We start from the raw sequence: 13,512 nt of genomic DNA on the forward strand, positions 1-13,512 counted from the left end.
AGACAGGCAGGGTGTGGGGGCTCACTTGAGCCAGGAGTTCCAGACCAGCCTGGGCCACATAGCAAGATCCTGCCTCTACGAAAAAATTTAGAAACTAGCTGGGTGTGGTCGTGCCTGACTGCAGTCCCAGCTACTTGGGAGGCTGAGATGGGAGGACTGCTTGAGCCCCGGAAGTTGAGGCTACAGTAAGCTACGATCAATCCACTGCACACCAGCCTGGGTGACAGAATAAGATCCTGTCTCAAAAACAACAAAAAAAGACAAACACTTGCTTTCCACATAACCCAGCAACGTCACCCCAGCAATTTACCCAAAAGGAAATCAGCGTCCACACAAGGACTTGCACACGAGTGTTCAGGAGCGCATCAGAAACGACTCCAGACGAGAAACCATCACTAACGAATGGTACTGCTGTAAGCCAATGACAATTCCTGACAAACAACTTTGTATCCATCCAATCACGGTCCCCTTTTGCCTTTAAAAATCCATCTGTGGCTGGGCACGATGGCTTACTCCTGTAATCCCAGCACTTTGGGAGGTCAAGGTGGGCAGATCACTCAAGGTAAGGAGCTCGAGACCAACCTGGGCAACGTGGTGAAATCCCATTTCTACAAAAAAATACAAAATTAGCTGGCCTGGTGGGCATGCATGTAGTTCCAGCTACTTGGGAGGCTGCGGCAGGAGAATTGCTTGAACTCAGGGAGACTAGGTTGCAGTGAGCCAAGATGGCACCACTGCACTCCAGCCTGGGGACAGAGTGAGACTCCATCTCCAAAAAACAACAAAGTCCACGTGTAACTGCTGCTCACCAGGGAGTGTACTCAAGGTGTGTAACTGCCGCTCACCAGAGAGTATACTCAGGTGTGTAATTGCCGCTCACCAGGGAGTGTACTCAGGTGTGTAACTGCCGCTCACCAGGGAGTGTACTCAGGTGTGTAACTGCCGCTCACCAGGGAGTGTACTCAGGTGTGTAACTGCCGCTCACCAGGGAGTGTACTCAGGTGTGTAACTGCCGCTCACCAGGGAGTCTACTCAGGTGTGTAACTGCCGCTCACCAGAGAATATACTCAGGTGTGTAACTGCCGCTCACCAGGGAGTCTACTCAGGTGTGTAACTGCCGCTCACCAGGGAGTGTACTCAGGTGTGTAACTGCCGCTCACCAGGGAGTGTACTCAGGTGTGTAACTGCCGCTCACCAGGGAGTGTACTCAGGTGTGTAACTGCCGCTCACCAGGGAGTGTACTCAGGTGTGTAACTGCCGCTCACCAGGGAGTCTACTCAGGTGTGTAACTGCCGCTCACCAGGGAGTGTATTCAGGTGTGTAACTGCCGCTCACCAGGGAGTCTACTCAGGTGTGTAACTGCCGCTCACCAGGGAGTATACTCAGGTGTGTAACTGCCGCTCACCAGGGAGTGTACTCAGGTGTGTAACTGCCACTCACCAGGGAGTGTACTCAGGTGTGTAACTGCCGCTCACCAGGGAGTCTACTCAGGTGTGTAACTGCTGCTCACCAGGGAGTCTACTCAGGTGTGTAACTGCTGCTCACCAGGGAGTCTACTCAGGTGTGTAACTGCTGCTCACCAGGGAGTCTACTCAGGTGTGTAACTGCTGCTCACCAGGGAGTCTACTCAGGTGTGTAACTGCTGCTCACCAGGGAGTCTACTCAGGTGTGTAACTGCTGCTCACCAGGGAGTCTACTCAGGTGTGTAACTGCTGCTCACCACGGAGTATACTCAGGTGTGTAACTGCTGCTCACCAGAGAGTATTCAGGTGTGTAACTGCTGCTCACCAGGGAGTCTACTCAGGTGTGTAACTGCTGCTCACCAGAGAGTATTCAGGTGTGTAACTGCTGCTCACCAGGGAGTCTACTCAGGTGTGTAACTGCTGCTCACCAGAGAGTATTCAGGTGTGTAACTGCTGCTCACCAGGGAGTCTACTCAGGTGTGTAACTGCTGCTCACCAGAGAGTATTCAGGTGTGTAACTGCTGCTCACCAGGGAGTCTACTCAGGTGTGTAACTGCTGCTCACCACAGAGTATACTCAGGTGTGTAACTGCTGCTCACCAGAGAGTATTCAGGTGTGTAACTGCTGCTCACCAGGGAGTCTACTCAGGTGTGTAACTGCTGCTCACCAGGGAGTCTACTCAGGTGTGTAACTGCTGCTCACCAGGGAGTCTACTCAGGTGTGTAACTGCTGCTCACCAGAGAGTATTCAGGTGTGTAACTGCTGCTCACCAGGGAGTCTACTCAGGTGTGTAACTGCTGCTCACCAGAGTGTATTCAGGTGTGTAACTGCTGCTCACCCAGAGTGTATATTCAGGGAGGGCAACTTGATGTGTCCTCACCAGCTGCAATCCTCAAGCTTGACCCAAATAAATTATGTACATTAATTTTGCCTGTTTCTTCCTTTTAGGTTGGCAAGACTCATCTTAAAACATCCCACTCTGGATTTTTTGTGTGTATGTAGCAGGGACAGGGTCTGGCTCTGTTGCCCAGGCCTGAGGACGGTGGCTCAATCACAGCTCACTGCATGTCGAACTCCTGCGCCCAAGTGATACTCTTGCCTCAGCCTCCTGAGCAGCTGGGACTACGGGCACATGCTCCTATGCCCAGCTAATTTTATTTTTTGTAGAGATGGGGTCTCTCTATGTGGACCAAGCTGGTCTCTAACTCCACTCAAGCAATCCACCTGTATTGGCCTCCCAAAGTGCTGAGATTATAGGCATGGACCACCATGCCTGACCCATCCTAAGACTTAAGATTGCTTTCTTCTGAATGTGTTCCAATACAAAGTTCCTGGCTAGCACTGGGTCCTGGAGGGGTCCTCATGGTGAGGAATGGCTCCTTTGGGGAAAGCACCCGATCCCCAGAGAGAAGATGTCAGCAGGTGATGACCTCTGGACAGAGCAGCCTCTTAGAAGCCCCTCCCTGGGCAAGTGGGTCCTGGCTGCAGGTGCCAGGAGCCTTGGGGGCTGCAGCTGCCACATTCCCCGGACATGCACATTCCCGGGACTGTTGGCTCTGCCCTGAAAATACCTCTAGAGTTCGACCAGGTTGGGCCAGGTCTTTCACCCTGGGTTCCTGCAGCAGCCTCCCCACCACCTGCCTCTGCTCTCAGGCCCTTTTGTGGCTCCTACCACCCCCAAGTGAAAAAACACAGTACAGAATACAAACCAAAAATAAAATCCTAAGCCCTAAAAACAACCGAATGGACCCCTTCTCTTGGTCAAGGAGATTTCAAAGAAACCTGAAAAGCTAGTTCAGACCACAATGGGCAGTGGGGCAGGGTCAGAGACGCCTCATTATACTCTCTTATAGCCCTTCCCATTGGAATCCAGGCACAGCTGATCAGCATTAACACCAAAACAGAGATCTGAAATCAACCAAACGATAGCAATCAGATACCAAACTCCAGCCTGACTCTAGCAAAGCAGCATATGACAGATGGCAGGCTCTCAAAGAAATCAAAATACGTTACTCCAGAATATATTTCTTTGACATATTTTGAAATGGTCCTGCAAAGCTATCTTTTGTGGGGGAAACTTATAGTCTGTAGAGAATCCCCTTTCCTTTCCAGGTCTTTTTCTGATCCTGAAAAGACTTGCTGAGACTCTAGCACATTTTAAAGGTCTGAATAGGAAACATTTGTCTGAGGGCAGCGGCTCATGCCTATAATCCCAGCACTCTGGGAGGCCAAGGCAAGTAGATCACATGAGGTCAGGAGTTCAAGACCAGCCCCCACCATCGTGGTGAAACCCCATCTCTAACAAAAAACACAAAAATTAGCTGGGTGTGGCAGCGGGTGCCTGTAGTCCCAGCTACTTGGGAAGCTGAGGCTCGAGAATCACTTGAACCCAGGAGGCGGGGGCTGCAGTGAGCCAAGATCGCGCCACTACACTCCAGTCTAAGCAGGAGAGAGACTCTGACTCACAAAAAAGAAAAAAAAAGAAAACCTTTTCCATCTATTGCCTCTGAGGGTGGCCACCTACAAGACTTCATCTATGTAACAAACACCTTGGTCTCCACAAACCCTGACCTTACCCAGACACTTCTTTCTATTGACTCCAGGTCTTTAGATAGTAACTCTTTCAACCAATTGCCAATCACAAAATCTTTGACTCCACCTGTGGCCGATAAGCCTAGCCGACTACTTCGAGTTGTGCCACCTTTCTGGATCAAACCAATGTATACCTTACAGGAGCTTTTGAGGGGAGGGGACGAGGCGGGAACAAACTGTGTGAACAGCTGGTGGGCCACAGCCCAGCTGCAGCCTGAGCGCCTGAGGAGGGAGGAGTGCCATGCAGGAGGCAGCCTCACCCCCCAGGGCTGTGCACATAGACCAGAGGATCCAGGAAGGGTGACAGGAGGGACAGGGTCAAAGGTTAGCTGGCGGGAAAGGTGCCAGCAAGGGGCAGGCGGATGGATTTTGAGTTCCGAGGCCAGGGCTGCACTCACCATCTTTCGCCAGGCTGGCGAGGCCCCCCTTGGCCTTTGGTCGGCTGTTTTCCAGTTCAATCTCAATTGCATCCTGGTAACTGGATATTTCACCTGAAGTCACAAGTTAAGAGCAAAAAGTCAGCACAAAATCAACTTTCCCAACAAAACAGAAGCATTGTATGGGAAGATCGGCTGGTTACCTTCAACCTCCTCCAGTTTTTTTGACAGGACTTGTTCAAGCTGAAAGGGAACGAGGCGAGAGGCTTAGTGAAGGGAGGCCCTGGGACACAGCACAGCCTCCCGGGTGCCCCGTGGGCCCCACAGGCCGCTGGAACTTAGCGGTACGCAGTGGTGGAGGCGGAGCTGTGGGCCTGTGTCCCCCACGGGGAGAGGTGGCACTTCCCAGAGTCTGTGCAAGGTACATCCCGGAGCCTCCTCTGGCTGCTCGCAGCACTGATGAGCAGCTACGAGGCTTTGGGATGGCGCCAGCTCCACTACCACCCTAGTTGGGGTGTACAACTTCCCTCCCAAGCTAGGCCTGACCCTGCTCCGAGATGCAAGGCCTGACGAGCCCAGCACAGCCAGATGGCAAGGCCAGCACTACCTGCTTCATCCGCAGCTTCCTCTGGCCAGCTGTGTATGAAGGGGGGTCGCATTCCTCCTCCAAGTCAATTTTCATGAACTCATCAATGGTCAGCTGACTGGTGGGGGTGTCTTCAAATTCCGTGAGCCTAAAATGGAGCCGGACATGTGAAATGGAGCTGGTGACCCTGAAAACAGTCATTTAAAACTGAGCTTCCAGCTGGGCGCAGCTCACACCTGTGAACCCAGCTTTGGGAGCCCACAGTGGACGGTTTGCTTGAGTTCAGGACTTTGAGACCAGCCTAGGCGACATAGTGAGACTCCATCTCTACCAAAAAAAAAACAGGCATGGTGGTGCATACCTGCAGTCCCAGCTACTTGGAAGGCTGAGGTCAAGGAGGATTGCTTGAGCCCAGGAAGTTGAGGCTGTAATGAGCTGTGATGGTGCCACTGCCCTCCAGCCTGGGCAGTAAGCGAGACCCTGTCTCAGAAAATATATAAAAAATAAAAGGCCAGGCACACTGGCTCATGCCTGTAATACCAGCACTTTGGGAGGCTGAGACGGTAGGATCACCTGAGGACAGGAGATCTAGACCATCCTGGCCAACATGGTGAAACCCTATCTCTACTAAAAAATACAAAAATTAGCTGGGCGTGGTGGCGCACACCTGTAGTCCCAGCTACTTGGGAGGCTGAGGCAGGAGAATCGCTTGAACCAGGGAGGCGGAAGTTGCAGTGAGCTGAGATCGCGCCACTGCACTCCAGCCTGGTGCCTGGCAACAGAGACTCTGACTCAAAAAAAAAAGAGAAAAAAATATACAGAAATTAGCCGGGTGTGGTGGTGGGAGCCTGTAATCTCAGGTATTCGGGAGGCTGAGGCAGGAGAATCGCTTGAACCCAGGAGGCAGAGGTTGCAGTAAGCCGAGATGGCGCCATTGCACTCCAGCCTGGACAGCAAGAGCAAAACTCCGTCTCAAAAAAAGAAAAAAATCAGTAACAAGCAAAAATAAAATAAAAACCGCACTTGCCAGACGGTTCCTCTGCGGGGCCTGGTGCTCAGGGCTTGCTCCTCGCCGCCCAGGTCCTTTCTGGTGGCTTCTCCATCCCCACCCGATCCTGCCCAGGAGAAAAGCCCACAGGCACCCTCATCACTTCCACAGAGAGACCCCCGATACTAGGCGGAAGACTCAGAAGGCTTGAAGAGAGGAGGCTGAGCCAGAACTGCCACGCCTGGCAGCCAGGCAGGAAGGGGCCCTGCCCACCGGTGACCCAGGGACTCAATTCTTACTAACGTCCCTACACGTTACATCATCTCCAAAATGTTTAATCAAAGGCTTTTCACAGAATCAAAGGTCAGATATTTAAGGTCAAATATTTCCCAGGTGCTTTTGGTAACTGCCACAGGACATGATCTCAGCTGAAAAACCGAAGCCGCGTGTTAAGATCTGTGATAAAGATCTCGGCAGGTACAGGTCGCAGCAACCCCGCTGTCACCCTGACCTTGTCAGTCTATGAAACCGGGCTGCCGTGCAGGCGAGCTGAGGAACCCGGCAACCACCACGGCAAAGCAGGGCCGCGAGCCCCGCCCACACCAGCCTGGCCTGCCCTGCCGGACGCAGGGGCTCCTACGGAACTCCGGCTTTTCACTCGCACACGGGTCACCTGGGCTCTCAAAGTCCAGGACGGGCCGCACCAAAAAGGAGACGGACCAGCTTCTGACATCAAAGACAGCCTCCGGCCTGACTGTGACTCACGGCAACTTGACACGTCACCCTCCACCGCAACTTAGAAACGCAGGGATCAGGAGGGGGACGCCTCCATGGGACGGGGCCAGCCCAGAAGGACCAGCAGGGAACTCTCTGGAGGGAGGCGAGGCAGCACGTCCAAGCCCAGTGGGACCGGGGCCAGGCTGGGGACAGCAGGTCCCGGGAGGCACCGCCTGCTCCGGTAGGAGGCCCGAGCCAGACTGATGAAGCGTCTGCGTGGTCCCCATGCCGTGAATGAGAGCCCCTACCTCTTCCGCAGTGTGGACTCACACACTTTGACCACGCTGATGACCTCCTTCACGGTCCTCCTGAAGTCATGCATTCTGGCTGCAACGAGGAGCGCTAGAAAGCAACGAGACGGGCCTCGTGAAATACCACGCCTGGGAACCAAAGAAGCAGCGCCTCCGCGGAGGCCGGACAATGTGCAGATCCTGGTGAGGGAGACGACAACCTGGAAAGACGTGTGTGTGCCCGGCAGGGAGACCCTTGCCCGGCATGGCTACTCCAGGACGAGGCCCTCTCTACTGTACTGTGGGTGGCGGCTGCATCCGCTCCATTTTCAAACACAAGGAAAATTAAAATGAAGCTTTCTGAGAACTTCACGTAATCTCTCAAAGCAAACAAACAAAGATGACTTGTGCGGGAAACACAGGTTGTGATGGGAGCTGAGGGGTCTGAGGATGTAGAGTCAGGCTGGGCGAGAAGGGGGTGAGGCCACCGCTGGCAGCTGACACAGGTTCACCAAGGCCACGGCAGGCCCAGAACCTCCAGTGCAAACATGGAGACCATGTGTGCAGATGGAACTGATCCTCAGGTGGAATTCTGCTGTTAGTAGAGTGCAGGGATGATGGCACCGGGCCTGCTGGGAAGAGTGGACTCTGGGCACGAGGGTGGGGCCCAGCCGAGGGTTGAGGTACTTGACCAGGCCACGGCCACAGTCACATCCACGCACCAGCACCAAGGGCAAAGTGAGAGTTTGAGTGACAGCTACAACCTGGGGAGCCACAGAGGTCCAAGTAGAACAACCGCCCAGCTGGGGCCAGGGGTGAGCCTGACAGCCCTACAGAACCCTCACAAGCAGCAACCTGGTGTCTCAAGAGAGAGGCCACACCACTATCCACATCAGGAGCTGGGCCCCCCAAGACCATGGACAGGGATGGCCATGCAGCCGCTCCCCAGAAGCAGGCAACCTTATCAGGTCAGGGCCTTCAGGGCCCCTTATCCCAGGACACACAGAGGACAAAAGGGTAGCCAGGAGGTCCTGAAGGGCTGAGGACCCTGTGGGTCAGGCCAGTGTTAGCCACAGGAGGCTGGAGGCAGCTGTCAGTGCTCTGGAAACACATGCCCTAGCCCGCCAGTGCTCAGGAGTCAGGACGGTGTGATGCCAGAACCCAGACCACCATCCCACGGGCAGGCAGGGGCCACTATACCTGCTCCGCAGAGGCCCGAGGGGCGCCGGCCTGTGTGCATCCAGTCCCGCTTCATTCTCTGCAGGAGCCTCAGGGCCGTCATGGACACCTCATGGTTCTTCTCCCCAAATTCCAGCAGGTGCGCAAAGCGTGGAATGTACAGGCATGGGTCTGCGGCAGATACAGCACCTCAGGGCCCGCCTCAAGGTGCCACAGCATGTGCACATGAGGCCCACCCAGCCCAGCGGCAGGGAACCTGCACTTGTCTTTCCAGGCACACGGCCCCCCAACAGCCCCCTCCCTGGACAAAGCCTCTCTGACCCTCAGCTGGGACAGCCATGGCACTGAACCCAGGAGAGGCCCCAGCCACCTGCCACTGACCGCCTGCTGCAGCCACGCTGGGGCACTAGGCAGCGTGCCCCACTGCATGGCCATCCTGCTCAGGGCACAGAGGGGCTCGCACCCAGCAGCCTTCCCTCCAGACCATGCAGACAGTCCCACTCCTACAATGGTCCCCGGGACTCTAAAGCAGGACAGGAGTGGCTGGGCACACAAGCCACCAGGCGGCCGGCATCTGCTGACACTCGTGGGTGAGAGGAGGACCCGCGTCCAGCACCTCTACCAGCATGGCTGTGCCCTGGGTGCTGTGTGTGCACACCAAGGCCTGGTGCTGTGCACCTCTGCCAGCATGGCACAGTGCCGCAGGAGACATGCTTGGAGCAGGACAGTCTGGCGCTGTGCAGCCTGGGCCGAGCGACTGCATGGACCCAAGCAGCGCCCCTACAGCCACCACAAAGCCATGCTGTGAGCACACGGGGCCCTTGCCGTGTCCCAGCAGGGCTCAGTGGCTGGTTCATACTCACAGGTGCAGCCCCCTTTCCAGGTGAGCACGACACAGCATGCAGTGCGCCCACGGCCACACAGCCACCACGGACGGCGTGGACTCGGGATTAGTCTGGGCAGTCCAGAGCCACAGCTCTTTTCCACCATTTAAGAAATAACTTTTGGGAAATGGGGATTAGTGAGTACAAGCACACAGAGAGACGAGTAGGATCTAGTGTCTGACGCACAACAGGATGGCGCCAGGCAACAATTTCTTGTACATTTAGAATTAACTAAGTCAGTATAATTGGATACATGCTTGAGGTGACAGATGGCTCATTTACCCTGATGTGACTGTTACGCACTGCATGCATCAGAACACCTCACGTGCCCCATAAACATACACACCCGCTATACGCCCACGACTAAAGATAAAAAATAATTTTTGGTGATTTGACTGCTAAAACAGATCTTATTGGGAGAAAAAAACAAGGTATAATTTAAATTAACATAATTGTTAAGATTTTTAGTGATTTCCAATAAGAAACAATCATCGGAGCTGGAAATGTAAAGAACGATAAAAGATGTGCTCGTAGGCCAGGTGTGGTGGCTTGCGCCTGTAATCCCAGCACTTTGAGAGGTTCAGACTGATAGAGCCCTGAGGTCAGGAGTTCGACACCAGCCTGACCAACATGGAGAAACCCATCTCTACTAAAAATACCAAGTTAGCTGGGTGTGGTGGCGCATGCCTGTAATCCCAACTACTTGGGAGGCTGAAGGAGAATCACTTGAACGCAGGAGGTAGAGGTTGCAGTGAGATGAGATCGCACCATTGCACTCCAGCCTGCACGAGAGCAAAACTTTGCCTTTAAAAAAAAAAATGATATGCTTATAGACTGGGCAATAGCGAGACAAAATCTATACAAAAAAAATTTTTTTTTTAATTTGGGGCTGGGCACAGTGCCTCACATCTGTAATCCCTGCACTTTGGAAGGCTGAGGTGGGTGGATCACAAGGTCAGGAGTTCGAGACCAGCCTGGCCAACATGGTGAAACCCCCATCTCTACTAAAAAAATACAAAATAGCCGGGCATGGTGGCAGGCACCTGTAATCCCAGCTACTAGGGTGGCTACAGCAGGAGAATCGCTTGAACCCGGGAGGCAGAGGTTGCAATGAGCTGAGATCAAACCACTGCACTCCAGCCTGGTGAGAGTGAGACTCCATCTCTTAAAAAAAAAAAAAAATTGGTAGGGGCCGGGTGCTATGGCTCATGCCTGTAATCTCAACACTTTGGGAGACCAAGGTGGCAGACTGTCAGATCGAGACCACCCTGGGCAATATGGTGAAACCCCGTCTCTACTAAAATACAAACAATGAGCCAGGCATGGTGGCCCTATAGTCCCAGCTTCTCAGGAGGCTAAGGCAGGAGAATCACTTGAACCGGGGAGGCAGAGGTTGCAGTGTGAGCCAAGATCACGCCACTGCACTCCAGCCTGAGTGACAGAGTGAGACTCTGTCTTACACATAAAAAAAAATTAGTGGGTGTGAGGCTGGACGTGGTGGCTCACGCCTATAATCCCAGCATTTTGGAAGGCCAAGGCGGGTGGATCACCTTAGCTTAGGAGTTTGAGACTATCCTGGGCAACATGGTGAAACACTGTCTCTACTAAAAAAAAAAGCCAGGTGTGGTGGCGGGCACCTATTAAAAATAAAAAAATTCAAGACAAGCCAGGCAGAGTGGCTCATACCTACATTCTCAGCTACCTGGAAGGCTGAGGCAGGAGGACTGCTTGAGCCCAGGAGTTTGAGGCCACCCCGGGAAACACAGCAAGACCCATCTCTTAAAAATAAATCTGGGGCCGGATGCAATGGCTCACACTGGTGAGTCCCAGAACTTTGAGAAGCCAAAGCAGGAGGGTCACGTGAGCCCAGGAGTTTGAGACCAGCCTAAGCAATACAGTGAGATCCCCATGCTTACAAAAAATGAAACATTTAGCCTAGTGTAGTGATGTACATCTGTCGTCTCAGCTACCTGGCAGGCTGAGGAGGTCGAGGCTGCAGTGAGCCATGACTGTGCCACTGCACTCTAGCCTGGGTGACTGAGACCCTGTCTCCAAACAAAAAACAAATAAGACAAAAAGTGTCTCTTCAAGATAAATATGTCAGTGACCAGGGTGGTGTGGGCAGCACCGGGCAGCTGTGGGCAACGTGGAGCGGCAGAACAGCACAGACAGGCACGAGCGTTTCATGACGGGAAGGACACAACTGTAAGCAGCCTTGACTCTGCAGGCGCACAGTGACACAGAGAGAATCAAACGAAGGAAGAGCACCGGAAACAGGCTTCAAAATCACAGTAATGGGAGACTTCAACGTGGTTCTCTCAAATGTGACAGACGGATTAGCAAACGAAGCCTAAGGGAAGACTCAGACACATCACCACAGGCTCAATCTGACAAGGATCTTCCGAAGCCCGTACCCCATGGAGTCATCATGCTTTCCCAGTGTCTGTGGGACAGTTAGGAAAATGACCAGAACCGAGAAACCTTCAATATACTCCAGGTAACAGCACACAGGACGTGCCCTTTGACCCTACGTGCAAAAAACTAAAAATGAGCAAAAACAAACAGTCCCCTCACCTCCAAACAGTATTGGAAATTAAAGTACAATGCTTCAGGTAACTTTATTAACTTAAGTGCTTCGTACAATTAAGGAAGCAATGAATGGGCCGGGCATGGAGGCCCACGCCTGTAGTCCCAGCACTTTGGGAGGCCGAGGCGGGTGGACCGCCTGAACTCAGGAGTTAGAGACCTGCCTGGGCAACACGGTGAAACCCCATCTCACCAAAAAATGCAAAAATTCACCCGGGCATGGCGGCATGAGCCTGTCATTCCAACTACTTGGGAGGCTGAGACAGGAGACTCGCTTGAACCCGGGGGGCAGAGGTTCCCGCACCGCTGCACTCCAGCCTGGGCGACAGAGCGAGACTCCATCTGAAAAAAAAAATTAAGGAAGCAATGAAAATAATGAACTAAGTCAAATAACAGAAAACTAAAAATGAATGAAATTATTTAAAGTAGGCAAAGAGACTAATAAAAAAAAGAAGCAAATAAATCAGCACTATCAAAAAAAGAACTAAAAAGCCTAACAGCCAGTATGGTGCGGACATAAAGACAGAGCTACAGACCAGCGGAACAGGACCAGAAATGACATGGGCGGGCAGGGGACCTTCAAAGAGAGTGACGAGAACGCACGAGGGGGAAAGGCCGGCTTCAGTAAGCAGCACTGGGCAAGCTGGGTATCCACACGCAAAGGAATAAAGACACCCTCACGTCACACACAAAAACTAACTCAAAACCCATCAAAGACCCGAACGCAGACTCCAAACTATAAAACCCTTAGAAGAAAACATAGGAAAAAACTCTGTGACGCTGGTCTTGGCAATTATTTCTCAAACGTGACACTAAGAGCCAGGGCAACCAAAGTAAAAAGAGACAAATGGATGACCCCAAACTAAAACGTTTCTGCACAACAAAGGAACCCTTAACAGAAAAGATCTCCTACAGAATGGGAGCGAACATGTGCAAGCCATCTACCTCATGGGGGTTATCCTGAAAATACAAAAAAAAGGGCCGGGCGCGGTGGCTCACGCCTGTAATCCTAGCACTTTGGGAGGCCGAGATGGGTGGCTCACCTGAGGTCAGGAGTCAAGACCAGCCTGGTCATCATGGTGAAACCCCATCTTATTAAAAAGGAAAAAAAAAAAAAAAACTCCTACAACTCAGGAACAAAACCGATTAGAAAACGGGCAAATCACGCTTTTGTAGTCCCAGCTCTTAGAGAGGCTCAGGCACGAGAACCACTTGAACCTGGACGGCGGAGGCTGCAGTGACCCCTTCCCACTGCACTCCAGCCTGGGCAACAGAGCGAGACTGTGTCTCAAAAAAAAAAAAAAGCACTTGAACAGATGTTTCTCCAAACATGACACGCAAATGGCCAACAAGCACATGAGAAAATGCTCATCGTCAGTATTTATCAGGAATGTGCAAATCAAAGCCACATGACACTACCTCATACCTGTTGGGATGACCATTATCAAAAACAAAGAAGAAAACGACAGGCTGGGCGCGGTGGCTCACACCTGTAATCCTAGCACCATGGGATGGAATTACAGGCGTGAGCCACCACACCCAGCCAACACTGAAATGTATTTAAAAATCAAAGCGCAAAGGATGGCTTTTTTCTAAGGATGAGAATTGTTATTCACACACCCCACAGCACTACGCAGATCGAGACGCCGACTACCTCTGCTCAGCAGTTCCATCCCGGCACCCCCTCTGAGACAGCCGTCACCCAGGTCTTGCACGTAGCTGTAAGTTATTCCTCCTCACTGCGTTATGGATCCACCACAACCTGCTGACCCTTTCTGTTGCTGACGGACATGTGGACCGCCTCCACTCCGGCCATTTGTATTTCTCCTGGAAACTGCTTATGCCGTTAC

At 52.7% G+C, this 13,512-nt stretch overlaps 1 protein-coding gene across 4 annotated transcripts in view; it reads right to left on the bottom strand.

Annotated features, from left to right (window-relative positions):
• The window catches only part of BRF1 (BRF1 RNA polymerase III transcription initiation factor subunit), a 70,128-nt gene that overhangs the window by 15,242 nt on the left and 41,374 nt on the right, over positions 1–13,512 (bottom strand). For 3 of the 4 annotated variants that reach the window (XM_012471119.3, XM_012471120.3, XM_012471122.3), the window contains 5 exons: positions 8,214–8,363; positions 7,032–7,125; positions 5,040–5,166; positions 4,636–4,675; positions 4,454–4,546 (listed from right to left, as the gene is read on the bottom strand). In XM_012471119.3, the coding sequence (XP_012326542.1) occupies positions 4,454–4,546; positions 4,636–4,675; positions 5,040–5,166; positions 7,032–7,125; positions 8,214–8,363 (504 nt within the window). Of the gene's footprint in view, positions 1–4,453; positions 4,547–4,635; positions 4,676–5,039; positions 5,167–7,031; positions 7,126–8,213; positions 8,364–13,316; positions 13,507–13,512 lie in introns of those variants that run through there. The other variant, XM_012471121.2, reaches the window with a different exon arrangement.

This window comes from Aotus nancymaae, unplaced genomic scaffold (assembly GCF_030222135.1).
Source record: "Aotus nancymaae isolate 86718 unplaced genomic scaffold, 86718_ANA_hifiasm-v0.15.2.pri h1tg000011l, whole genome shotgun sequence".
Lineage (NCBI taxonomy): Eukaryota > Metazoa > Chordata > Mammalia > Primates > Aotidae > Aotus > Aotus nancymaae.